At 52.0% G+C, this 27,259-nt stretch overlaps 1 protein-coding gene across 2 annotated transcripts; it reads left to right on the top strand.

The window, feature by feature from the left end:
- SLC13A2 (solute carrier family 13 member 2) lies at positions 1-27,080 on the top strand. Of its 2 annotated transcripts, XM_081944907.1 has the most exons (12): positions 1-108; positions 9,474-9,602; positions 10,079-10,215; positions 11,111-11,319; positions 18,385-18,592; positions 19,905-20,027; positions 20,357-20,578; positions 20,758-20,855; positions 24,828-24,949; positions 25,251-25,412; positions 25,683-25,820; positions 26,173-27,080. In XM_081944907.1, exons 1-12 carry the CDS (start codon positions 16-18, stop codon positions 26,302-26,304), a joined length of 1,773 nt encoding a protein of 590 aa, XP_081801033.1. In that variant the 5' UTR covers positions 1-15; the 3' UTR covers positions 26,305-27,080. The 2 variants fall into 2 exon arrangements, 1 of the variants encoding a protein (XP_081801033.1); XR_014174700.1 differs by having other exon boundaries at positions 24,828-25,412; positions 26,173-26,184.
- Positions 27,081-27,259: the final 179 nt, after the last annotated feature.

Raw genomic sequence — 27,259 nt, 5'->3', positions numbered from 1 at the left:
GGCACGCTCTCCATCATGTGGCGGGCGGTTCTGGCCTACAGGAACTATCTCATCGCCCTCCTGACGCCCCTGGTCTTCCTCCCTCTGCCTCTGGTCCTCCCTTACAAGGTAGGCGGCTTTCTCCCTGCCCCAGAGTTAAAACTTTCTTTTTGAAAAACAACCACCATCTTCCCTGTTTCTGGCATTCCGGCGGCGCCTCGATGCTTTCTTGGAACAGAAAAGTGCAAAATGTCTTTGGAGGTTTATTTTATGGGTAGGGGATCTCCCGCGTGCAGCAGAAGAGAAGTGAAAAGGCAGGCAGATAAATGAGCAGCAGTTTCTTCAGGTTTCTAGTTTTATGTTTGTTTGTTTGTTTAGTTATTCGTTTATATATCCGCCCAATACCCAAATGTAAAGCAGCCTCTTCGGCCTCGGAGAGCGCGATTCGCCAGCTGCTTTTACATCTGGCTGTTGGAAAGTGGTTTCTCTCTTCAGCAGGAGGGACGAAGGCGGGTTTTCAGGCCACGGTTTGCTATTCTTTAAAGCACGGTCCAGGCGGGAACTGTCTGAACATCTGGTGCCGGTGCCCGCGAGAGAGAGAACGCGGTGCCCGCCAGAACAAACAACCCATCCACGCAGCGACGTTTGTCAACCACGGAGAGCAAACAGGCGTCCAAGCTGCCACAGCCCCGAATGCCAATGTTGACGTTTCAATTCACCGGTTTAGCTAGTCGGCATGTGCCCGCCCCACTCCCAACGTGCAGGCAGAAAGAATTATCCTTGGGATCAATAAACAGCTTCGCAGGTACAAACCGCGCAGGTCGTGGGAACCATCTACAACCAGAGAGGCAAAACGAGAAGACTAAATCGAAGGGAATTTTTTTTTAAAAAAAGACAATCCGTGATGCTGCGAGAGAAGCAGAGCCAGGCGGCAGGGTTGGGGCCGCTGCCCAAAAGACTCTGCGCTCACTGGCTCCAGGTGGGCTTCCTGGGGTCCCGACTGGCAAAGCAATGGGGGCAGGGAGGATCCTTCAGTTGGCAGCAGCTGTTCTCTGGGCTTGGTGGCTTTCTTGCAGACGTTTCATGGCCCAACTAGGGAACATCATCAGTGCTAGAAGGAAGGGGGGCTTGTGGAGAGGAGGGGGGGGAGGCCCGTCCTTGGTGCTCTCTGAGCTTAGCTGTTTTCTTGCAGACGTTTCATGGCCCAACTAGGGAACATCATCAGTGCTAGAAGGAAGGGGGGCTTGTGGAGAGGAGGGGGGGGAGGCCCGTCCTTGGTGCTCTCTGAGCTTAGCTGTTTTCTTGCAGACGTTTCATGGCCCAACTAGGGAACATCATCAGTGCGAGGAGGAGGGCTGAGGGGTCCTTGGTGCTCTCTGAGCTTGATTGTTTTCTTGCAGACATTTCATTACCCAACAAGGTAACATTATCAGTGCTAGTAAGGAATAGTAAATTGAAGGCAACCTTCTAGCACCGATAATGTTCCCTAGCTGGGTAATGGAACATCTGCAAGAAAATAGCCGAGCTCAGAGAGTAGCCAGGAGCCCACCCCCTTTGTTTCAATCTTTCTCCCCCACCCCCCCAAGTCAGACAAGAGGGAAGGGCATCTGCAGGAGAACAGCTGTGACCCAGACTCTGCATATCTCCCTAAAGCTCCACTTTTAAGCCTCACTTTGTGACTGCTGGAGGAGAATGACACACACTTTCCTTTGACATTGGGGGGGGGGTGGGTGGAGTAAGGAGCTGACCTGTCTTTAAAGCTGCCCAGGTACTCATTGTTTGTCCTTGGTGACTCCTACTCCACACGCAGGCTCCTTTCTGACTTTGCAAGCCCCGTTTCTCTCTGTGTTTCTCCTTGGTGTAAATAGTGTTTAAAAGCAGCTTCCAGGGTTGGGGAGGCCAAGGGGTCTTCTGTCTTGAAATGGGGCTGAGGGGCCGATTCACCTGGTGTGGCTTTCCATTGATTTGCAAACCAAGGAGGAGAGTGTGGAGCATTCCCACCAGGTGGGAATTCAGCTCCCATAATCCACAGCCAGCAAGTTTGGGAACTACAATTATTAATTGAGGATCAAGGCTGGGGGGGGGGGGAAGGCCCACTAAGTGGGTTTTAATTCATAGATATGAAAATATATTAGCACTGTTACTTGGTGCTTTTCTGGTTTTCAGTGAAATCTGATGTTTTTCTCTTCCTCTTCATCTCTCTCCCCTTCTTCCTGTTTAGAAATGATATTTATATATTTATTGAAATGGAGATATGTTATCTTGGAAGGTTGTTTTTTCTTTTGACCCGGAGTCCTGGTGTCCTATGACCGCTAACTCTTAACATAGAATAGAACAGAATAGAACAGAACCAGGAATAGAATAGAATAATAGAATAAAATAAGGAATAGAAGAGAATAAGGAATAAAAGAGGAAGACAGTTGGAAGGGACCTTGGAGGTCTTCTAGTCTAACCCCCTGCCTAGGCAGGAAACCCTACAGCATTTCAGACAAATGGTTGTCTAATCTCTTCTTAAAAACATCCAGTGTTGGAGATTTATTTCCAACAAACTTGCTTTCGCCAACTTTTATTCAACATCTCATGATTCTTTCTCATGTCATCGTCCTGCCGCCACCCCCACCCCCACCCCCGGGGTAACCTGTGAAGGAGGAAGAGCTAAGAGAGCCCAGGCAATATCAAATAGATCCCAGGTCAACCTCAGGAGTCATGATAAAATATCAGAAATCTAGAAGGGAAATCTTGGAAGGGAATGGACTATACACAACATCTAGTAATATGGGCAGACTTCAATTCCACATTGGCTGTCCATCCAAGTTGCCAAGAATGAAAAGTATTGATCACGTTCAACCACCTGCTCAGTGGAGGAACAGCATCCTTGGCTGGTGGCCCTCCAACTTAATAATAATAATAATAATAATAATAATAATAATAATAATAATAATAATAATAATAATAATAATAATTTTATTTGATTAGCCGCAACCCTCTCCCGAAGGACTCGGGGCGGCGTACAATCAAAGCAAATAAAATACAGATAACGACAACATACATACATAAGAAACAAAGACATGTACATGTGCATGGAGGAGGTAGACTTATAAGTGAAAGACAATTAAAAAACACAGTTTAAAATCCCATTAAATAAAATTACCAATTAAAAAACCCGTCAGGAGCGTTATGAAGTTATGGTTGAGCCAGGCCAGCTATTTGGAATAGGTGGGTCTTGAGCTTTATACGGAAGGAGCGGAGGTCAGTGGTGGTCCTAATATCCGGAGGGAGGTCATTCCACAGGGCTGGGCCCGCCACAGAGAAGGCTCTGCTCCTAGGCGCCGCCCCTCGGCACTGTCTGGTGGACGGCACCTGGAGAAGTCCCTCTCTGTGCGAGCGGATGGGTCGTAGGGATGTATGGGGCAGAATACGATCCCGCAGGTAACTAGGTCCTGAGCCATGGAGCGCTTTAAAGATCGTAATCAAAACCTTGAAACGCACCCGATAGACCACAGGAAGCCAGTGCAGCTCGCTTCTTCTTAAACATCTTAAACTTCTTAAACTTCTGCTTAAACATCTCCAGCCAAGGAAGGTCCACCACTACTCTGGCCCCCACTTCCACTGGAGGTCAGCCCTTCCCGTTAGGAAACTCTTCTTGGTGTCCAGGCAAAGTCCATTTCCTTGTCATTTATCCCCAGAGCTTCGTGTCTGATCTTCTGGGACAATTGGGCCTCTGTCTTCTAGTCCCCCTTCATCTGGACTAGCAGAGCTCCAAGGTCCCTTCTAACTTCTGTGCTATTCTGCGTTATTCTGTTGTCCTGTGTTACGCCGTTATTTGTCTTATTCTGTATTCTGTATTTATTCTATTATTCTGTTATTGCTTTACTCCCTTATTCTGGTATTCTGTTGTTTTGTCCCATTTTATAACCTTTCCAGTGGTGGGATTCAAATGTTTTTATTACTGGTTCTGTGGGTGTGGCGTGGCGGGCGTGGTGGGCGTGGCGGGCGTGGCAGGGGAAGGATACTGTAAGATCCCCCATTCCTTCCCGATCAGCTGGGGCTCGGGAGGCAGAGAGCAGTTGGGGGAGGGGCCAGCCAGAGGTGGCATTTGCCGGTTCTCCAAACTACTCAACATTTCTGCTCCCGGTTCTGCAGGGCTGCTCAGAATCCCACCTCTGAACCTTTCTTGCAAAAGTGATGTGAACTGCTGCAGTTCTTAAGTGAGTCACAAGGTTGTTAAGTGAATCTGGCTTCCCCACTGACTTTGCTTGCCGGAAGGTCGCAAAAGGGGATCAGATGATTACCGGGACTGTCGTAAATGTGAAGGAGTTTCCAAGGATTCAAGCCAATCAAATCTGAAATACATTCAGGGATTTGTTTTCTGAAGAATCCTGATTCCCTTGATTTTTAAGGTGGCTGAAGACCCCCACGGAGCCTCTTCTGCCGCTGAATTGAGGACTTTCGCCTCAAGGGGAAGAGATTTCCTTTCCAGAAGATGAGAGGAGCTTCCCTCCATGACCCCTGTGCGGTTTTTACCTGACAGGGTTGTTTACCTCTGGGATGAGACACCACCAGGAAACCACTGGGCCATTCTAGGCAAGAGAAGGAAGTCAAGGAAGGCAGATGGCCAGGATGAACCAGAGTTACGCAATGATTGGTTGGAAAAGACCTTGGAGGTCCTCTAGTCCAGCCCTCTGACCAGGGCAGGCATCTTCAGACCATCTAGACCATCCCAGGACTTCAGGAGGGAAACAGCTTCATTATCTCCACCGTCAGGAGATTCCACCTTCCTTCAAGCTGGGTTCTTCTTCTTTTCCCTCCATCGGTTGTTGTCTTACGGTTCCACTGGAGAATCGGTTCACACTCTCTGCCCTGGGACAGCCAGAAAAAAGAGGAATCTTCTGACAGTGAGGACAATTAACCAGTGGAACAGCTTGCCACCAGATGTTGTGGGTGCTCCATCCCTGGAGACTCTTAAGAAGAGATTGCACGACCGTTTTGTCTGAAATGGTCTAGGGTCTCATATCTAAGCAAGGGGTTGGAGTAGAAGACTTTAGAACTTGGAGGTCTTCTAGTCCAGCATTTCAGGCAAATCCTCCAAGGGCCCTTCCAGCTCTCTTGTTTTGTTATTCTGAGGAGGAGGAGGAGAGGAGGAGGAGGAGGAGGAGGAGGAGGAGGAGGAGGAGGAGGAGGAGGAGGAGGAGGAGGAGGGGAGGAGGAGGAGGAGGAGGAGGAGGAGGAGGAGGAGGAGGAGGAGGAGGAGGAGGAGGAGGAGAAAAGGGCCTTCTGCCTGAGCCGGGGGCTGGACTAGAAGTCCTCCAAGGACCCTTCCTTCCAACTCTGTCGTTCTCTATTCTGTTATTCAGTCGCCTCCTGCATTTTCCACAGGTTGCCTCACTCCTCCTCAGTCCAGAAATAATTAACTGCAGATCAGGAGCCAAGAAACTTCCGTGTAAACATGCCTCTTACATAAACCGGGACGTCCATGAAGAGCCTGTGGATCGGCCGGCACAGCTGAAGCCGCCACCGAGTGTCCGTTGCAAAGAGCCAGGTGTGCTTGTGGAGGTCAAAGCATGGAAGCCTTTATTCCTGCAAGCTGCACACAAGACTCTCGTTTTAGCTACAGGCAGTCCTTGACGTTTGGACACAATTGAGCTCAACGTTTCTGTTGCTAAGCGAGGCAGTTGCTAAGTGAGTTTTGCCCCTTCTTGCCACTGTTGTTAAGCGAATCCTCTCAGGGGTTAAGTCAGTCAGATAGTTGCTAAGTGAATCGGGCTTCCCCGTTGACTTTGCTTGTCAGAAGGTCGTAAAAGGGGATCGGGTGACCCTGGCGGCCACTGCAGCCGTCATAAGTCCACGCCAGTCGCCAAGCCCTCTGGATTTTGATCACGTGATCAGGAGGAGCTGCCACAGACCTAAGCGTGAAAAACAGTCATAATAAGTCACTTTTTTCAGGGTGCTTGTAACTTTGGGCAGTCACTAAGTGAATGGTTGTAAGTTGAGGATTACCTGTAATGATGAAAGCCAAATGACAGAATCCAAAGGGGGCTGGAATTGGGACTCCTGGGGCCACGCAATGACTCCAAGCTCATGACCCATTTAACACACACACACCCCTTTGCCCAGTTCCACCCAGCTTCTCCAGACTCCTCTTCCCCCCCCCCCCCATCCCAAGGCGGGAGAAGCCGGTTCTGGCCTCAGAATGGAAACCAGGACTTCCAGTCCCGGATCATGGCGGGGGGGACGGGGGGGGGGGGACAACGACCGGCAGGCCTCCCAGGAAGCAAAGTCCTGGGGGGAGATTAGGCTGCCTCCAGCCCTGCTGGGCAGCTGTCAATCTTTAAGCTGGGGGGAGGGGGTTTGCCCTGTCAGCTCCAGGAGGAACCCCAGGCAGCAGGAGGGGGAGGGGGAGGAGAGCCAGGAGGGGCAAAGTTCAGGATCCTTCTTTCTTTCTCTTTCTTTCTTTCTCTCTTTCTTTCTTTTTCTTTCTGTCTCTCTCCCTCTTTCTTTCTCTCCCTCCTTTTTCCTTCCTTCCTTCCTTCCTTCCTTTTCTCTCCTCCTCCTCCTCTCTGTCTCAGGAATCCTGGGACCTTGAAGTCCACAGACTATCGTAATGTGGCCCTGACCTAACAGACTGCGGGGCCTCTTGTCTGATGCTAAATTTGGCTGGACAGGAAGTTTCATCCTGGGACTGGAAGGCCTTTTATAAACAGCTCCTACTGACCCCTGCAGATATTTACCCTAAATACCCTAAAAGCATCCGGGGAGCACAAACCATGCTTCTACACTGGAGACTCCAGGCAGCTTAGCCAAAAATTTAAAAATCCATCATAGAATAAAAACCCATCACACACACACACACACACACACACACGCACGCACACACACACACGCACGCACACCAGCCCTGGGGCAGCAATGACGCAATCAAACCGGCCCGTTAATTGGCTCCACCTCCATCCGGGGTCCGAAGGCCCATGGGGAAAACCAGGTTTTGGGGCCTTCGGAAAAGCAGGAGGGGGGAGAGGGGCACAACCCACCTCAAGGGGAACGGAAGATGTTCCAATAACAGAACAGAATAACTGGGTTGGAAGGGATCTTGAAGGTCTTCTAGTCCAGGGGTCTCCAACCTTGGCTAGCAAAGCTCTGAACTCTGGGAGTTGAAGTCCACAAGCCTTCAACGTTGGAGGTCCCTGTTCTAATCCAACCCCCTTCCCAAGCATAGAGAAGGGCCCGCCATTGAAGAGACCCTTTTTGGGGGTCTCCCAGGTGACAGACCGTAATCGGGGGGGGGGGGGCAGGAGGACTCGCCCTCCCCACCCTCTCCTGGTGGCCTGAGAGGCTTTCAGGGGGGAGGCGGTCCTTCGAACAGCCTGTCCCAGACCCTGTCCCCATGGATGATGTGGGGAAATGCAAAGCAGCCCGGAACTGCAGCTGCAACACAAACACCTGAATTGTGGGATGCCTTTCCCCAACTCCTTCAAGGCTCCTTTCAGGATGAGGAAGGAGGAAGCCTGGGCAGGAACGAGGCGGCTTCGTCTCCCCTCCCTTCCGCTGGGACAGGCCCTTCTGAGGCAGTCACGGGGGCAGAGCTGTGGTTACCTGCCTAATTACAGGCCTGGGTTGCCCAAGTTGCCAAGGTGGAAGCTGCCCAGGTGCTGCGCCAGAGCAAACACACCCAAGATCTGGGCATGGGTTCCTTGCAGCCGAAGAAGCAGGCGCTTTGGAAATCGAGCAGTCGCACGGAGGCCCCAGCGCAAACACAGGCACCCAGAGGGGCGGCCTTAGAGTCAGGAGGAGGAGGAGGAGGAGTGGACTCCCACAGAGAGAATCCGACAGGGAGACCAGGGTTGCCCCATTGGTCTTGAGCGCTTTTCTCTCTCCAAAGAGAGACGTCACCCATCCTGGGGGCTGCTTGGGGACACCTTCAGGCAGCCTCTTGATCTCTTCAACCATCCCCTGTGGACAACCCTGGGGGCTGCTTCTGCTATTGTGGCCATCAGCTCTGGTGTTCCTCACCCGTGAAACTCAGAACAGAGTGGGAAGGGACTTTGGAGGTCTTCTAGTCCAGCCCCCTGCTCCAGCAGGAGACCCAAGACCATTTCAGACAAAAAAACCTGTCCAATCTCTTTTTAAAAACCTCCAGTTATGGAGCTACTTCCACCCCTGGAGGCAAGCAGTTAATCATTCTTATGGTCAGGAAATTTCTCCTCAGTTCCAAGTTGCTCCTTGATTAGTTTCCACCCATTGCTTCTTGTTCTGCCCTCAGGTGCCTTGGAGAATAGTTTGACTCCCTCTTCTTTGTGGCAGCCCCTGAGATATTGGAACAATGCTACCATGTCTCCCCTAGTCCTTCTTTCTCTTAAGCTAAACATACCCAGTTCCTGCAACCGTTTTTCATATGTTTTAGTCTCCAGTCCATTCATCCTCTTTGTTGCTCTTCTCTGCACTCTTTCTAGAGTCTCCGCATCTTTTTTGTATTGTGGTGGCCCAAACTGGACCCAATGCCTGGTCCAAGGGGGGCTTTCCTGAGCACTCAGCATTGCCCAGAGGGGCACACAAGGCTGGTCAATGGGCCTAGGGAGGGCAAGGGGCTCTCCTGGGGGATGACCTTGGCTTCCTGGTGGGCACCTCCTCCTTCCGTAAATGTCTCTCGGGTGATTTAACTTCCTTGCAAAATGTGGGCTTTCCTGGCGCCCTCCCACCCGTGACCTGGCCCCTGTTCAATCCTGCTTAGCTTCCTGAGACGACGGAAGCTGCTGCTGCTGCTGCCGCCCAGGTTGGTCTTCTGGCAACGGTCCCCAGGTGAAGATCCAGAGCAGAGTTTCACAAGCCTGGGAATCCACAGGTGTTCCCATTTCAACTAACTCTCCAGGTTCTCGCAATGGTCTCGCTCTCTGGGAGGCTCCTGGGGTTGACGCCCTCATCTGGGGGTGCCCAGGTTATGCAACCCCGCAGCAGGCAGATGCCCTTCCTGGTTTCTCAGCTCCGGGCGTGCCTGGAAGCCTGGGAGTTGGACCCGCCAAACATCTGAAGAACTTCCGTTTGGGGCTGAGTGCCTCTTCAGTCGGTGTTTCTCAGCCTTGACACAGGGAGGACTTCCACCCCCAGAATCCCCCGGCCTGTGTGTTTTAAAATGGGTGGCCTTCAACCTGCTCCCTGGGGAACTCTGGCCCTGGAAGATCTAGGTAGAGAAGGAGTCCAGACAGTGGCACCTTCTCCCATTCAGAGGAAGCCTTGGTGGGCATCCCCTCCTCAGGCGCCCTGCAGCGGTCAGACTCCTACGGCACTTCAATCCGATTTTCTTATTACTGCTTGTCCACTTGATGCCTCTTTGGGGGTTTGATAAGCCCTGGCAGTGCCTTTTCCCTCTGGCAGGTTTTATGGAAAGAGAAGTGCCGCTGGAGAGCGGGTGCCCTCCTAGGGAGCTCTGGAGGGCAGCCCTGCCCATCTGGCGCCCTCAGTGCCCGAATCCTCTCCTTGACCAGATTCTCTTCTTCCCCCAGGAAGCCCAATGTGGCTACACCATCATCGTGATGGCGATCTTCTGGTGCACGGAAGCCCTGCCCCTGGCGGTGACCGCTCTCTTCCCCGTCCTCTTCTTCCCCCTCATGGGCATCATGGACTCCACCACGGTATGCCAGGCAGGGGAGTTGGGGATTGGGAGGGCCGAGGAGGGCAGGGAAGGGGGAAGGAGCCACCACCACAGCTGTTGCTGGCCTCCCTTGGCATGACAGCAGAGTTCCAATATTGGAAGGGCTGCCCCAAAGAACTGGGGCTCCACCTGAAGGCAGGACGAGGAACAATGGATGGAAACTAATCCAGGAGAGAAATTCCCTGACAGTGAGAACAATTAACCCTTGGAAGGACTGGCCACCAGGGGTTGGGGGTGTTTTGAAGAATAGACTGGACAGCCGTTTCTCAGGGCTAGGATAGGAAAAGGGGGTCTAACCTTGGGAATTTTAAGATTTGTGGACTTCCCAGAATTCTGAGGAATTGTCTTAAAGGTTCCCAGGTTGATAAAAGATTTCCTGCTTGAGCAGAGGGTTGGACTAGAAGACCTCCAAGGTCCTTTCCAACTCAGCCATCCTGTTATTTTGCTTCCCTGCAGGTGTGCATGGAGTACCTGAAGGACACCAACATGCTCTTCATCGGGGGGCTCCTGGTGGCCATCGCCGTTGAGCACTGGAACCTCCACAGGCGCATCGCCCTGCAGGTCCTTCTCATCGTCGGGGTCCGGCCTGCCTTGTGAGTACTTCAGGACAGGGGCCCAGCCCTGCGACCTCCCCCTCCCCTTCTGCCCCTTGATTAAGCCCTCAGAGGAAGGTGCTTGGGGGGAGGGCTCTTGTCAACAGACTGGCAGGGCATCCGTCCCTCCTGCCTGGTGGGCCTCAGAGTCGTCCTAGAGAAGGCCTGTGCAGCCATGACGTGTCCTTGGGGTCGTCTGCCACTGGGACAGAACACAGCTGGAAGGGACCTTGGAGGTCTTCTAGTCCAGCCCCCTGCTCAAGCTGGAGATCCTCTACTGGGGGGGTGCAACAGGAGAACATTAAAACTGGTGGACTTTAACTCCCAGAATTCTGAGGGCTGAAGTCCAAAGTCTTAAGGTTCCAAGTGTTCACCTGTTCTGGAGAAAGGGCTGTGCAGTCTCTTCTGAAAAGCCTCCAGTGATGCCCCCCCCCCTCACAGTCCCTTCCGCTGGTTGACTGTCTTTGCCGTCAGGAAGTTTCTCCGCAGTTCCAGGTCGCTCCTCTCCTTGGCCAGTTTCCATCCATGCGATCTCCAGGCAGATTCTCAGGCATCCAGGGCTTGGTTGCCCCAAAGTCCATTTGCCCCTTGGAAAAGCCGCTCCGGGATTTCCACCCACAGCTTCTGGTCCTGCCTTCAGGAGCCTTGGAGAATAGCTTGAACCCCCCCCCCGCCCGTTCTTCTTTGGGGAAGCCCCTCAAATATTAGACTATTATCTTGTCTCCCCTGGTTCTTCTTCTCCTCACTAGTCTCGACAGACCCATTTCCTGCAAGCGTAGATCTTCTTCTCCCGCCTGGCACTGGGCCTGGGGCTAGGAAGCACCCCTGGGGCCCTGGGCGCTCGACCCCAAGCAGCCCAGCCCCTGGCTCACCCCTCCCCCTCCCCCCCCTCCAGGCTGCTGATGGGCTTCATGGGCGTGACGGCCTTCCTCTCCATGTGGATCAGCAATACGGCCACCACGGCCATGATGGTTCCCATCGCCCAGGCCGTCCTGCAGCAGCTGCAGAAGTCGGAGCTGGAGCAGAGCACTGCGGAGCAGGGGCTCACCCAGAACGGGACCCTCAACCGGGCCTTCGAGATGCAGGAGGGCCCCCCCCAGCAAGGTAGGCCTCCCTCCCGCTCGCTCCCAAAGCTCCCGGCCGGCTTGCAGGGGCTCCCAGCAGAAGGCTGGGCCAAGGCGGGATGATCTCGGTTTGGCTGGGGCTTCCGCCTCCAGTCAGTCCTTGATTTACGACCCGCAATTGGGAGCAGAATTTCCACTGCAAAGCAAGGTGGTCGTTAAGTGAATCATGTGGTCATTAAGTGAATTTGGCATCCTCCCTTGACTTTGCTTGCTGGGAAGGTTGCAAATGCCGGTCATATGAGTCCCAGATACATGCCGGGTGCCAAGGGCCTGAATTTTAATTGTGGCGGTCGAGATTCAAATATGGTCATAAGTGTGAGGACTGATCATAGGTGACTGTTTTCAGCATCACTGGAACTTTCAATGCTCACTAAACGAATGGCTACAGATAGACCTTAAATTATGACCATCATTGAGCTTGGCGATTACAGTGGCAAAGTGGCTCATCACATAACTGGAGGTCGTTAAGCGAACCCAATGTAAATATCGGTTTGTGGGGGAAATGTCCCACATTGCAGTCATGTGACCCAGGGGTGCTGCAAACAGCTGTAAATGCAAGTCAGTTGCTGAGCGCCCAATGTGGTCACGTGACCGTGTGCGGGGGGGGGTCAACACTGAAGCTTCAACACTGGGTGGTAAGTAGCTGTTGGAGGGTCTGTTGTAACTTCAAATAGTCGTAAGTTGAGGACTCTCTAATCAGGAGAAATAGCACCTCCCCTCCCATTTGCTCTGAGCAGGCATCCCACCCAGACTGTGCGGGAGAGAAAGAAATGAGAGAAGTGGGGGGGGGGGAGATTTCCCTGCTATGACTTGGGGGGGGGGGGAATCCTGTCAAACAGCTTAACTAAAATGGGACATGGAGCCCAGGGGATTAGAACAATCTGTTCTGTCTGAAGCCAATGCAAGAACACGTGAATCAGCCCCCCCCTCTTGAGAGCTGTGAAAATCGTAAGTGGGAGGGGGCAATGCTCAGATGCCCCCGAAATCTCACTTCTGCTTTGGATGCCCTTCGCAGCTGTGGCACCAAACCTTTGTGTGTTCAATCCCCCTTGGCCAATAAAGAATATTACACTGTATTCTTTCTGATCGACAAGCTCAGTGTCTTAGCCACCAAGCCACCAATTCGGCGGTTTGCATCCCTAGCACCACGTAACGGAGTGAGCTCCCGTGACTTGTCCCAGAGCTTCTGCCAACCTAGCAGTTCGAAAGCACATAAAAAGCGCAAGTAGAAAAATAGGGACCACCTTTGGTGGGAAGGTCCCAGCCTTCCGTGCGCCTTCGGCATTGAATCATGCCAGCCACATGACCACGGAGACGTCTTCGGACAGCGCTGGCTGTTTGGCTTTGGAACAGAGATGAGCAGCGCCCCCTAGAGTCAGGAACGACTAGCACACATATGCGAGGGAAACCTTTACCTTTTATTGCTGGCTGGGGGATTCTGGGAGTTGAAGTCTTGGATGAGGCAGAGGAATGCTGGTTTCTAGGTTAATAGCACTGAATTAAGCGGGCACCAACCAAGGGCAGCCTTGGGTCCTCTCTGCTCTGCAGGGAAAGCTGTCTCCAGATCGCCCCCTGCTGGTGTGGCACCTCAAACGATGGTGGGGCAGGCCCACTGGGTGACGTGCCCGGTGCCAACCCTTGGCATATCTCCCTGGCTGTGAGGGCAGGCAGGGCATGGTTTCCATAAGACTGTGGCTGCCTCGGCCTTTGCTGGCCTTCAGGAAGGCCGAGGGCCTCCATGACCCTGTGGGGCCCTGGGTGCCCTCTCTGAGCCTGGTGGTTTTCTTGCAGACATTTCTTCTTCTTTTTTTTAAATTAAAGAATTTAATAATTTTTACAAATGTTTCCCCTCCCCCTCCCCTCCCTCCACCCCAATACAATAATACAATAATACAATAGTAGAGTTGGAAGGGACCTTGGAGGTCTTCTAGTCCAAGGCAGGAAACCCTATACCGTTTCAGACAAATAGCTAGCCAACATCTTCTTGGATAGCTATTTGTCCAACCCTCCCCCCTCCTCCAACCCTCCCTCCCCAACCTCCCAGGGCAAAATGCAGGGTATAAACATTTAACAATCCTACACTAACATAGGCTAACTAACGATAGCATCCCACCTCCTCTTGTGCTTTAGCTCCCCCTTTATTAAACTAACTTTGGATAAGTTGTAGCATTCCTTGTTCATTCATAAGCTAACTGGAATTTCTTAGTCCGATATTTATTTTGAATGTAGTCAATCCATCTTTTCCATTCCAGCTTGTATTTCTCATCCGAATGGTCCTTCAAATATGCTGAGATTTTGGCCATCTCTGCTAAGTTTACTACTTTTAGCGTCCATTCTTGAATAGTAGGCAATTCTTCCTTCTTCCAATACTGCGCCACCAGCAATCTTGCTGCCGTTGTTAAGTTCAAAATCAAATTAGTCTCTATAACTGTACAATCTGTAATTATATCTAACAAGAACAGGTGGGGAGTGAACTTTATCTTCTTTTAAGAATATTTTGAATAATCCACAATATTTTTATCCAAAAGGCTTTTACAAGTCCACCATACATGATAATACGTAGCGTCAACACAATCACATCTCCAACATTTAGATTGTAAATTCGGATACATACAAGCTAACTTTTTGGGATCTAAATGCCATCTATTTTTGAAAATTTTGAAAAAGAGGATAAAGTTTACACCCCAGTTGTTTTTGTTAGGTATAGTTTCAGATTGTACTGTTATAGAGACTAATTTGATTTTGAACCTAACGACGGCAGCAAGATTGTTGGTGGCGCAGTATTGGAAGAAGGAAGAGTTGCCCACTATCCAAGAATGGACGTTAAAAGTAGTAAACTTAGCAGAGATGGCCAAAATTTCAGCGTATCTGAAGGACCACTCAGATGAGAAGTACAAGCTGGACTGGAGAAGATGGATTGACTATATTCAAAACAAATACCGGACTAAAAAATTTCAGTTAGCTTATGAATGAAGGCATAAGGAATGCTACAATTTATTCAAAGCTAGTTTAACAAAGGGGGCGTTAAAGCACAAGAATAGTAACATGTTAAAATTAGTTAGTTTATGTTAGCGTATGGTTGTTAAATGTTTATACCCTGTATTTTGCTCTGGGAGGTCGGGGGGAGGGAGGGAGGGAAGAGGGGTAGGGATGGGGGAAGAGGGAAGGGTAAGGGGGGGAATAATTGTAAAACTTATTTAAAATTTTAAGAATAAAAAAAAGAAGAATGGACGCTAAAAGTAGTAAATCTAGCAGAGATGGCCAAAATCACAGCATATTTGGACCATTCAGATGAGAAATATAAGTTGGAATGGAGAAGATGGATTGACTATATTCAAAACAAATACCGGACTAAAAAAATTCAGTTAGCTTATGAATGAAGGCATAAGGAATGCTACAATTTATTCAAAGCTAGTTTAATAAAGGGGGAGTTAAAGCACAAGAATAGTAACATGTTAAAATTAGCTAGCCTATGTTAGCGTATGGTTGTTAAATGTTTATACCCTGTATTTTGCTCTGGGAGGTCGGGAGGAGGGAGGGAGGGAAGAGGGGTAGGGTTGGGGGAGGAGGGAGGGAAAGGGGGAAAATAATTGTAAAACTTATTTAAAATTTTTAATAAAGACAATTGTAATTTTTTCCATTTATTCATCTCTGTCTGTATTTTATACCATAATGGTTCATAATTATACTTATATAATTTCCCATTTGAGGTTGTGATATAAACTCCTAGATATTTAACCTTTTTAACTATCTCACATCCTGTTACTCTTTCCAATTCTTCTTTTTGATTTATAGTCATATTTTTAACTATCATCTTTGTTTTCCCTAAATTTATTTTAAATCCAGATACTTGACCATATTGATTAATTATGTTCATTAAACCTATAGCTGATTTCCCCGATTGAGTTAGAGTTACAACCAAGTCATCCGCTAATGCTCGTACTCTGTATTCATGGTGCCTAATCTTAATTCCCTGTACATCATCTGAGTCACGTATTCTATTCAGCAATAATTCCAAAGTTAAAATAAACAATAATGGAGACAGGGGACATCCCTGTCTTGTTCCCTTTTTCGATTTTAAAAGGTTCTGTTAGACTACCATTAACTATAATCTGTACTGTTTGTTTCTGGTATATTGCATTAATAGATTGTGTAAAATACTCTCCAAACTGCATCTTAAATATTATTTTCATTAAAAACTGCCAATCCACTCGATCAAATGCTTTCTCCGCATCCAAAAATATAAGCACTGGTTATTCTTCCCCAAATACTCCAATATATTAACAATTTGTCTTACATTACTTTTCATTTGTCTCCCATGTATAAAACCAGATTGATCATTGTGAATCATTTGTTGTATAACTGACATCAACCTATTTGCTAGTATTTTAGCAAAAATTTTATAATCTGTATTGAGTAGTGATATAGGCCTATAGTTTTTTGGCTGACTGTGATCTTGATCTTCTTTCGGAATCAGGGAAATAAAGGCTGTTCTCCAAGATGGTGGTACCCCTCCTCCCAGTTGTAAACTTATTTACCTTTGTACTTATTTTCTCTATGGTATGAGACTTTTGTTTTTTCCTTAACATATATGATAACCATCTACCTGGCTTATTTGCATTGCAAAAAGTATTGTGTTTAGCGTATAACAAATTAGTTGCTACTTCATCTGACATCAACATATTGAATTGCCCTCGCAGTAAAGTAATTGCTTCTTTTGTCTTCTTATCTGGGTTAGATATTAGCGACTGCTCTTTCTTTTTTATCTCTTCTTCTAGTTCCCTTTGTTTTTTCCCCTGTTTACGTCTATATAGATTATTCAAGTTTATTAAAACACCTCTCATATATGAATCCCAAACCATTTCCATGGATATTCCCTTATGCATGTTAAAAACAAAATATTCTTTCAGTAGTTTTTTACATTCTGTGACATTTCCCTCATATCTAAATAAATTTTCATTTAACCTCCTAGATCCCTCTCCATATTCCAGTTCCATCCACACCGGGTTATGATCTGTTAGGGTTCTCGGACATATCTTTGTCTTCTTCACCCTGGAAGGAAGATCATTCGTAATTAATATAAAGTCAATTCTAGAAAAGGATTGGTGCCTATCAGAAAAAAATGTAAAGTCTTGTTCTTTAACATTCCGTTCTCGCCAAATAACCCTCAGAGCCATATCCTCCATCATGTCGAAGAAGGATTTAGGCAATCTTGCTTGTGTTTGAATATTTTGCGAAAGTCCCTTCTTGTCTTTCATCGTATCCAATACTCCATTCCAGTCACCCAGTAATATACACGATCTATAATCCCATTTTATTAATTTAGTATGGAGCAACTTGTAAAAATTTTCTTGTTGTTGATTGGGAGCATATACTCCCGTTAAAAGTATTTTCTTTCCTTCTATTAATAATTCAATTGCGATATATTTTCCTTGAGGATCCGCTTCAATTAATTCAGCCTTTAAGTCTTTCCTTAAGTATATAACTATGCCATTTTTCTTCTCCGGTGCAGATGCCATAAAGTGCATTCCCAATCTTGCATTCAGATATTTCTGGTCATTTGTTCTAATATGTGTTTCTTACAAACAAATTACATCATTTTCAAATTGTTTCAGATGGTGAACTATTTTTTCCTTTTTTGTGGTGAGTTTAAACCATTAACATTCCAGGTTAGGAATTTAAATGTCATCTTCAGCCCCCTGAAGCTTTTTAAGAGCCACCTGGAAATCCTTCTGGAATTTCTTCTTGGGTCTGGCTCCCCCCACAGCTTCTGTATTTATATTTATAGCTTCTTGGATTATTATCTGAGCTTGTTGCATCTTTAATTCTTGTTCTTTACGTTTGGTTGCCGTTCGGCTTTGTCTTTGTTCCACAAAACTCCTTCTGTCTCCTCGAGTAATTCCAAGGCTTGAGCAGCACCTGCTTGTACCTGGGTATCTTCCTGTCTGGCCTCCCCTGCTTCTTTTCTTCTTCTGAGTCCTGGAGATGGTGGGTATCCAGCCTTTAGTACATTACTGTAAAAATCTCTTGCCTTCCCAACTGAATTAAGACGATATCTTTCACCTAAATAATTCACCACCAGTCCGGCCGGAGCCTCCCATCTGTACTGCATCTGGCGATTTCTAAGTTCATCCACTAGGAATGCACAGTCCCTTCTGGATCTCAACATTTTTGGGGGAATTTCCTTCAATACTGCCACCTCCTGACCTGCCACTTGTAACTTGTTTTTATAAGTCGCATGTAATATTCCATTCCTTGTTTTCCTGGTGACAAAATAGATTACAATATCTCTTGGTAGTTGTCTCTGTCTGGCAATCCATGAATTAACACCGTAAATTTTGTCCATCTGTCAATCACATTCTGCTTTTGGTTTGCCAATTAATAGAGCAAAAGCTTCTGCAAAAATCTCTCTCAGGTTTTCTTGGTTATTTTCTTTCAGGCCTCTTATTCTCAAATTCCATCGCTCTATATTGTATCATTGTAACCTCTTCTTCTTGCAGACATTTCATGACCCAACTAGGTAACAGCGTCAGTGCTAGAAGAGAGGCAGGTTGCTGGGAGGAGGAAGAGGAGGAAGGCTATGGGGTCCTTGGTGTTCTCAGAGCCTGGTGCTTTGTTTTCAGCCACTTAATTATCAAACTGGCCCTGTTGATGTTCCCTAGTTGGGTCATGAAACGTCTGCAAGAAAACCGCCAAGCTCAGAGAGCGCAAAGGACCCCGCAGTTCCACCCTGAACTGCCCAGACTCCCTTGGTATCAACGACTCCTCATCTGAAGCTGCCAGGCCCCCAGGAGGCTCCCAGAGGCCTTTTTTCAGAGCTGGGCCAGGTGCCCACTAAGCGTCTCCACCACAGGGCACTGCCAGTCCCCTCCTCTGGTGTGGCTCTGGGTCAGCCTCAGCTGGGGAGGGGTCTGCCCCTTGTCCTGTGCAACGGGGACCCTGGGCAAAGCAGCAGAGTCCAGGAGCCAGGTAGGGGGTGGTCTCTCGCCCGCCGCCCTCCCACCCAGCTTGCTGATGGACCCTTCCCCCTCTCATGGACCCCCAGGCAACGCCCACCTGCAGGTGGTGGTGAAGGAGAAGCTGCCGGAGGAGGCCGAGCAGAAGCTGGAGGAAGACCGGCAGCAGCTGCAGCAGAAACACCAGACCTTCTGCAAGGGGATGAGCCTGGCCGTCTGCTACTCCGCCAGCATCGGCGGCATCGCCACCCTGACGGGCACCACCCCCAACCTGGTGATGAAGGGGCAGATGGACGAGTGAGTCTCCCCTAGAAGAGGGGGGTTCCTATGTTGCCAAGCTTCTCCTGGCATGGCCCCATTGCCGGCTTTTTCCCCCAGAGTCCTTGGGGGTCTCTCTGCTCCTTTCCCCATCGCTCCTTCCCAGGTTCCAGACGGCCAGTCTCTGCCTGCCAGCAGAAGCCCCTCACTAAGGGATGGGGGATCCTTTGCTTCTGTAGAAGAGACCCCTCCTCCCCAAAGGGGTGACTGCGTGGGGGTGGGGGTTTTTCTTCTTGAATGCTTCAGCAGGGGGTTGGACTAGAAGACCTCCAGGGTCCCCTTCCAGCTCTCTTATTCTGCATTCTGAAGCTTTCCTTGCCTTGCACCAGCTGCTGAAATAGAAATAGAATCCTAGGGCTGGAAGGGACCCCAGAGATCTTCTAGTCCAACCCCCTGCTCAAGCAGGAGACCTTACCTTATGCCATACCGGTCAAATGGCTGTCCAGTCTATTTTTAACAAGTGCTGGATCAGCTGCAATGAACTTCCCCAGGGGTTCATTTTTCTGTCAGGAAATTCCTTCATTCGAAGTTGCATCTCATCTTGATCAGTTTCCATCCATTGCTTTTCCTTCCTTTCTTCTCATCCTCCCTCCCTCCCTCTTTCTTCCACCATTCTTCCTTCTTCCCTCCTTCCTTGCTTTCTTCTTCTCATCCCCCCTCGCTCAATCTTTCCTTCCTTCAATCCATCCATCTCCTCTTTGTCCCCTCCCCTTTCTTTCTTCTCATCCCTCCCTCCCTCCCTCCTTCCTTCCACCATTCTTCCTTCCTTCCTTCCTAGCCTCCCTCCTTCTCCTTCCCATCTCCTTCCTTTCCTTCCTGAATCCTAGAATCCTGGGGTTGGAAGGGACCTTGGAGGTCTTCTAGTCCAACCCCCTGCTCAGGCAGGAGACCCTGGACCTTTCTGGACCAATGGCTCTCCTTAAAAGCTTCCCGTGTTGGAGACTTTGTCACTTCTGGAGGGAAGCCATTCCACCCGTTAATTCTTCTCATTGTCAGGAAATCCCTCCCTAGTTCCAGGTTGCTTCTCTTAAGTCCCCCCCCCCCAAGGAAGATGGTCGACTGTGGATGCACATTTCCTGGCGCTGCCATTGTGCCACCTGCAGACCAGAACCCTCCTTAGCCTTGGTCACTTCCAGACGGGGGGTGGGGGGTGTTTCAGTGGCCAGACCTCCTGTCCCCAGCTGCCCACCTGAGGCAGGGAAACACCGTCATGGGCAGTTTCTGGAGGCAGGGGCTGGGAGGGGGGGCTTCCCGAGGGCACACAATGACAGGGAGGGTCTCTCCTTGCCAGGCTCTTCTGCCGCAATGACAACGTGGTGAATTTTGCCTCCTGGTTCACCTTCGCCTTCCCCGCCATGCTGGTGCTGTTGGTCCTCTCCTGGCTGTGGCTGCTGGTGATGTTCCTGGGCTTGGAGTGAGTCTCTGGTGCTCCTTTGGCCCTGGGGGGGGGGAACCGGTGGGGAGGGGGCTCATGGAAGAGGCCACTGGGTTCCCTCCTGCCCCCTTAATTGGGTTGGGGGCTGTACTTGGTCTCCAGGATAGGGGTGCCAGTAGGCAGAGGGACTCGGTCGGCCACCAGAGGCCCTGAGCGGAGGGAGGGAGGGAGGGAGGGAGGGAGGGGCAGCCTGTCCACAGAGACCTCCGGCCAAGTGACCCTTCCAGGACAAGGCACGGGAGGAGGGGGGGGAGAATCCCCTCTGCTGGCTGCCTCACATCCTTCCCCCCCCCCCCTCAACCTCCCAGCTTCAAAAAGAACTTCGGCTGTGGCACCAGTGAGGCGGAGAAGCGGAAGTTGGAGCAGGCCTACAGCATCATCCGGAGCGAATACCGGGCGTTGGGCCGCATGAAGTTCTCCGAGGGGGCTGTCCTCACCCTCTTCATCGCCCTGGTGGTCCTTTGGTTCACCCGGGAGCCCGGCTTCATGCCAGGCTGGGCCAACGCCCTCTTCAGCCAGAGGGGGAAGAGGTGAGGAGGGGGCCCAGCTCGGGTGGAGGTCTCGGAGCCCCTTGCCCCTCCTCCCCCCCACTCCCCAGGGCTGCGTTTGAGGCAGCCGAAGACCCCCGCCCTCCCCCCCAGTCCCTCAGGCCTCTCCCTCCAACCCGTCTCAGCCATGGGGGTGAGTGACACTGGACTCCATCTTACAGCCACATCACGGACGCCACTGTGGTCATCTTCATCTCGCTGCTGATGTTTGTGATCCCCTCCGAATTGCCCAGATGTCCTTGCAGGGCCCAGCAGGAGGGTAAGCAGAGCGTGCCAGGCTGGCAGAGGGAGCCGCCTGGGGGAGACACCCTGGCAGGCCCCCGGGAAAGGCTCAAGCGGCCTGGAGCTCCTACACTGGGCTGGCCCCTCACTTAGGACCCCCGAGATCAGAAGGGACCTGGGGGAGCAACTTCTGCCTCCTTCAACATTTGTGATTCCTTTCTGGCAGTCGGGTAACATTTGGTCCAGATTCCCTGGTCTTTGAGGCAAGGAGGGGGAATTGTTGGTCTCCCCCCCTCTCCCAGCTGCCCATCTAAAACTTGTACTAACCAAAACTAAATGGGGGGGGGGGCAGAGAGCGGAGAAAACTTCAAGGACAGAATTTGAAGTTTAGATTCAGGCTGCTGGTTACGCCCGGTCGCTTGTACCAACCCCTGCAGCCTAGGTGGACAGGTGCTACAGAGCCAGGGCCTGCGGCTGATGCTTTGCAACGCAAGGTCTGTCATCAACAAGGCCCCCCTCATTAATGAGTTGATCTCAGAGGGGGAGCTAGACCTTGCAGGGATAACGGAGACCTGGTTGGGCCACGAAGGTGGTTTACCCCTCGTGGAAATGTGCCCACCGGGTTTTCAAGCATTCCATCAGCCTCGGGCCCTGGGTAAGGGTGGTGGGGTGGCGGTGGTTATGCGGGAATGTTTAGAGCCGAGGGAGTTCACTGTTCCTCAGATACCCGGGTGTGAGTCCCTTGGTGTGAACTGGGGCCCAGGGAGGCAGTGGGGCTTGCTGATTGTATACTTGGCTCCTCGCTATGCATCAGCAGCCCTGCCCGAGCTCCTCGAGCTAATCGCAGCGACGGCAGTTGAGACTCCCAGACTTTTGGTCATGGGGGACTTCAACTTGCCGTCAACGGGAGCGGCTTCTGAGGTGGCTCGGGAGTTCATGGCTTCCATGACGGCCATGGACCTGACCCAATTAGTGCAGGGCCCCACTCACGAAGGGGGCCACACACTGGACCTCATTTTTGTATCTGAACAGTGGACGAGTGATCTGGGAATAGGGGATTTAGCTATCACGCCCCTGTCATGGTCAGACCACTCATCCCTCCGGCTGGACTTCCCTGGCGCTATCCCCCACCGCGAGGAGGCGGAACCAGACTCTATAAACTGGTACCGCCCCAGGCACCTGATGGAATCTGATAGATTCCTGACGGAGCTTGGGCCAATACCTGTAGCCTTGTCCCGCTCCCGTTCCGAGGACCTAGTGACTGCCTGGAATAGGGCGACGACTGGGGCCTTGGACCGGGTTGCGCCGTTGCGACCTCTCCTGCGGCATCGACCCACCCGGGCTCCTTGGTTCACTGAGGAGCTTAGGGTGATGAAGCGCCACAGGAGACGTCTAGAGAGCAGGTGGAGGTCCTCACGCTCCGAATCTGACCGAACACAGGTAAGAGCCTATTTGCGGACTTACCTTGTGGCAATAAGAGCGGCCAAGAGTAGGCATTGTGCTGCTCTTATTGCGTCCGCGGATAACCGCCCTGCCGCCCTGTTTAGGGTGACTCGCTCCCTCTTATCGCAGGGGGCGCGGGAGACACCCTTACAGGGTAGAGCAGAGGAGTTTGGGGAATATCTTCAGGACAAAATCGATCAGATCCGGAGCGGGTGGACCTCCGTCAGTGGACCAGACGAGCCGCCAACAGCGAGTCTTGAGGGACCATTCTGGGAGGAGTTTGACTCTGTTGCCCCCGAGGATTTGGACAGGCTGCGTGGACGGCTGCGACCCACCACTTGTTTAACGGACCCGTGCCCCTCCTGGCTGGTACTGGCAGCCTGGGAGGTGACACAAGGCTGGCTCCTGGGCCTGGTGAGCGCCTCACTGAGTGAGGGATACTTACCAACCGCCTTGAAAGAGGCGGTGGTGAGACCCTTGCTCAAGAGGCCTGCGCTCGACCCAATGGAGCTAGCTAACTATCGTCCAGTCTCCAACCTCCCCTTTCTGGCGAAGGTTGTCGAGAATGTGGTGGCGCAGCAGCTCCCGCGACACCTGGACGAATCCGACTATCTAGACCCACGCCAGTCCGGCTTCCGACCCGGGCACAGCACTGAGACAGCCTTGGTCGCGTTGGTCGATGATCTCTGGAGGGCCAGAGATAGGGGTTGCTCCTCTATCCTGGTCCTATTAGACCTCTCGGCGGCTTTTGATACCATCGACCATGGTATCCTATTGCGCCGGTTGGAGGGGATGGGAGTCGGAGGCACCGTTTTGCGGTGGTTCGGCTCCTACCTCTCCGACCGGAAGCAATGTGTGTTGACAGGGGGGCAGAGATCGTCCTTGAGGCCACTCACTTGTGGGGTGCCACAGGGGTCGGTCCTCTCGCCTCTCCTGTTCAACGCATATGTGAAGCCGCTGGGTGAGATCATCCGTGGTTTTGGGGTTGAGTACCATCTTTACGCTGATGATACTCAGCTGTATATTTCAACCCCAAACCACCCCAACGAGGCTGTCGAAGTGATGTCCCGGTGTTTGGAAGCCGTCGGGGTCTGGATGGGGGACAACAGACTTAAACTCAACCCTCCAAGACCGAGTGGCTGTGGTTACCGGCGCCTCGGTTCAGCCAGCTGACTCCATCGCTGGCCATAGGGGGCGAACAATTGTCCCCTGTGGAGCGGGCGCGCAATTTGGGCGTCCTCCTTGATGCCCGGCTGTCAATGGAGGACCATGTGGCAGCCGTGGCAAGGGGGGCGTTCCACCAGGTTCGCCTGGTGCGCCAATTGCGCCCCCTACTGGACCGGAGTGCCCTGCGCACGGTCACTCATGCGCTGGTGACGTCTCGCCTGGACTACTGCAATGCTCTCTACATGGGGCTTCCCTTGGGACGCGTCCGGAGACTGCAGCTAGTTCAGAACGCAGCCGCGCGGGTTATTATGGGAAGTACACGTTACTCCCACGTAACACCTCTCCTGCGCGAGCTGCACTGGCTACCTGTGGCCTTTCGGGTGCGTTTCAAGGTATTGATCACCATCTTTAAAGCGCTCCATGGCAGTGGACCTAGTTACCTGCAGGATCGCATCCTACCACACACGTCCCTGCGACCTATCCGCTCACACAGAGAGGGGCTCCTCCTGGTGCCGTCTGCTAGTCAATGCCAGCGGGCGACACCTAGGAGTAGATCCTTCTCTGTGATGGGCCCAACCCTCTGGAATGACCTCCCCCCTGACATTCGAACTACCACCGACCTCCGTTCCTTCCGGCAAAAGTTAAAGACTCACCTATTTCAATCAGCTGGCCTGGCACTTTCTTAGTTCTACCTCCCGGGGATTTATTCATTTTAATTGGGTTTGGGGTTTTAAAAAGTTTTTAATACACTATATACTATATTTAATATTTATTATTCTATGTACAGTCTTGCAACCTCCTCCACCTACGTATTTAATTATTTAACTGTTTTGTATGTATTTTATAACGTATTTTAGTGACTGTACACCGCCCCGAGTCCCTTTCGGGAGAGGGGGCGGTCTATAAATATGAATAATAAATAAATAAATAAATAAAAGGAGGATCCCAAGAAGGAGACACTCTGATTTATTCTGGGGGTCCCCAACCTTGACCACTTTAACACTTGTGGACTTCAACTCCCAGAATTCCCCAGCCAGCTGCCCAAGAAATTCTGGAAATTGAAGCCCACCAGTTGCAAAGTGGCCAGCTTTGGAGACCCCGCCCCCCCATATTCCCACCCAAAAAACGCAGGAAGGCATTGGGCCACTTCTGCCCACACCAGCCCAGTTTTGCCCCTGAGGACTTTGGGAGGAGAGGCGAAGTGGGGCGACTGGTTCGGTCTTGAGAGGAAGACACCCCCCCCCCCCCCAGTTAACGCAGCATCACCAGGAGGGAAGATCAAGGGGAAAGTGGTTTGTGGGTGGGGGGAGTGAATGGCCTCCGCCAAGGACGGATTGGCCTTTTCTCCCCGGCCTTCCCGGAGCGGAGTTGCTTCCTCCCCTCCCCGCTTCTCTTGCAGGCAGCCCGGGGCAGATCCGCGCTCCCCCCGCCCTCCTGGACTGGACCACCGTCAACCGGCACATGCCCTGGAATATCGTCATCCTCCTGGGAGGGGGCTTCGCCTTGGCCAAAGGCAGCGAGGTCAGGGCTGGGAAACGCAGCGGGCGGGGGGCGTTTCTTTCCTCCCGATCGTCCCCGGAGGCAGAAGCGGGCGCCCGCGAGCCGCCTGTTGGGCACCCGCAGGAACCCGCAAGCGAGGAAAGGGAGAAAAGCCCTTTCCCGCCACCAGGGGGCGCCCGAGGCCTGCCATACCCACGCCGTGGCCTGGAGTCGGGCTCTGGGCGCGTGGGAAAGTCCGGGCGGCCCGAAGGGAGGGGGGCTGGCCCGGGGCCCCCTCCGCCCCCTTCACTCCCTCCCTCCCTCCCCTCCGGGGGCCTTCCAGGTCGCGGGCCTCTCCGCCTGGCTGGGGAACAAGCTGACGCCGCTGCAGAGCATCCCCCACCCGGCCATCGCCTTCATCCTCTGCCTGCTCGTGGCCGTCTTCACCGAGTGCACCAGCAACGTCGCCACCACCACCCTCTTCCTGCCCATCCTGGCCTCCATGGTGAGGGAGGGGGCGCGCACCCACCCACGGGCACACACACACACACACACACACTCCCCCTCCGTCTCCGCTCGGCCAGAGCCTCCCCGGCTGCCCTAAAGGATTCCCCAGGGAGGGAGGGGAGAGGAAAAGGGAAGGGGGGGGAGGGAGACTTGGAGAATGTAGGAAGAAGGAGGGAATATTGGAGAAAGGAGGGAGGAGAGAAGAGGAAAAGGGAAGAGAAGCAGGAACCCACGGAGACCCCGTCTGCCCCCCCCTTCTTCCCTGCAGGCCCAGGCCATTGAGCTGAACCCCCTCTACGTGATGCTGCCCTGCACCCTCGCGGCCTCCCTGGCCTTCATGCTGCCGGTGGCCACCCCGCCCAACGCCATCGTCTTCTCCTACGGCAACCTCCGTGTCATCGACATGGTGAGCCCCGTCCCTTGGGTGGGAGGGAGGGAGGGGGGGGGTGAAACGGGGGTCCTTTCCTGGTCCTGCAGAAGCAGAGCCAACCCTCCACCCTCAGCAGGGCAGGAAAGCCAGAAAGCTGCCCAGTCGCTTCCTTCTCCACGGAGCCTCCAGCGACCGGCAGCTTCTCTCTGAACCCCCCATGCCAAAGCTTCCACAGGGGAGAGGAATTTTCCTGCCCAGCTTGTGGGCTGGAGCAGCTGCCTCCTTTCCTTCCCAAAACAGCCGGGGGTAGACTGTCCTTGGATACGGAGGCTCCACGCCCTTTTCCCTGCTCGATTCTGAAGTGCTCTTTCTTGCCCCCCCCTCCCAGGTCAAAGCCGGGTTCATGCTGAACATCCTGGGGGTCTTGACCATCATGCTGGCCATCAACACCTGGGGGATTTCCATGTTCAACCTGCACCAGTTTCCAGCCTGGGCACACGCCAACGCCACCCAATGCTGACGGGAGGAAGAGGGTCACCTGAACTCAGAGCAGCTTGCCCGGCCCTGAGCTGGTTTCTTGGGCATCCCGTTGCCTCTGGGAGCACGATGGGCCCAGGGGTCTCTCAGCACCTTTGGGCACCAGCCTCCCTTGCCCTGAAGGATGAAGGATTTCCTGCCTAAACAGCTCACGGTCAGCAACCTAGAGGCGGCCTGGTGCAAGGCTTGGGGGGCTGCCAATGTGCCCGCTTGTGGAGCGGCTTCTGCAGGGCATCCCTGTGCCAGCCGCAGTCATTTTCAAAGTTCCCCCCTCCAGGCCAGGCCCCCAACATCTGGATGCAGCTGCATGCCCAGACCCCGGCCTGGCGTTTCCCCTCTCGGCTGGGCTGCAGAGTCTCAGGCCAGGGCACAAGGAGACCGGCACTCGGTCAAATATACCGGTTCCCAGCCACTCCTTCCTGGGCAGATGCCACTTCATGGGAATTTCCGGGTGTTGAAAATACAGGCAGTCCTCGACTTAACGACCACAATGTCCATTGCAAAGCAAGATCATTGCTAAGTGAATTCTGCCCCATTTCACAACCTTTCTTACCACTGTTGTTAAGTGAATCACTGCAATTGTTAGGCACACGGTTGTTAAGTGAATCCGGCTTCCCCATTGACTTTGGTTGTCGGAAGGTCGCAAAAGGGGATCACGTGACCCTGGGACACTGCAACCGTCATAAATATGAGTCAGTTGCCATGCGTCTGACGTTTGATCATGTGACCATGTGACCAAAAGTGTGAATAATGGTAATAAGTCACTTTTTTCAGTGCTTTGAAAGTCTCTTTTTTCGGTTGTAACTTTGAATGGTCGCTAAACGAACAGTCGTAAGTCAAGGACTTCTGTAGCCCAGGGGGTCACAAAAGGCCCAGCAGGAGGGAGGCCCCCCGGGACAGAGTTTGGGGAAAGAGAGAGGGCCAAGGAGAGGTGCTGG

The sequence above is a fragment of the Natrix helvetica genome (assembly GCF_964273705.1).
Source record: "Natrix helvetica genome assembly, chromosome: 2".
In the NCBI taxonomy this organism is placed as follows: Eukaryota; Metazoa; Chordata; class Lepidosauria; order Squamata; family Natricidae; genus Natrix; species Natrix helvetica.
This window is presented reverse-complemented; position numbering and strand designations above follow the sequence as displayed.

Coding starts and splice junctions, on each gene's coding strand:
- SLC13A2 (XM_081944907.1), top strand. CDS start 16: ATGTGGCGGGCGGTTCTGGCCTACAGGAACTATCTCATCGCCCTCCTG. Junction 9,603..10,078: donor GCATCATGGACTCCACCACG/GTATGCCAGGCA, acceptor GCTTCCCTGCAG/GTGTGCATGGAGTACCTGAA. Junction 20,028..20,356: donor GTGATGTTCCTGGGCTTGGA/GTGAGTCTCTGG, acceptor TCAACCTCCCAG/CTTCAAAAAGAACTTCGGCT.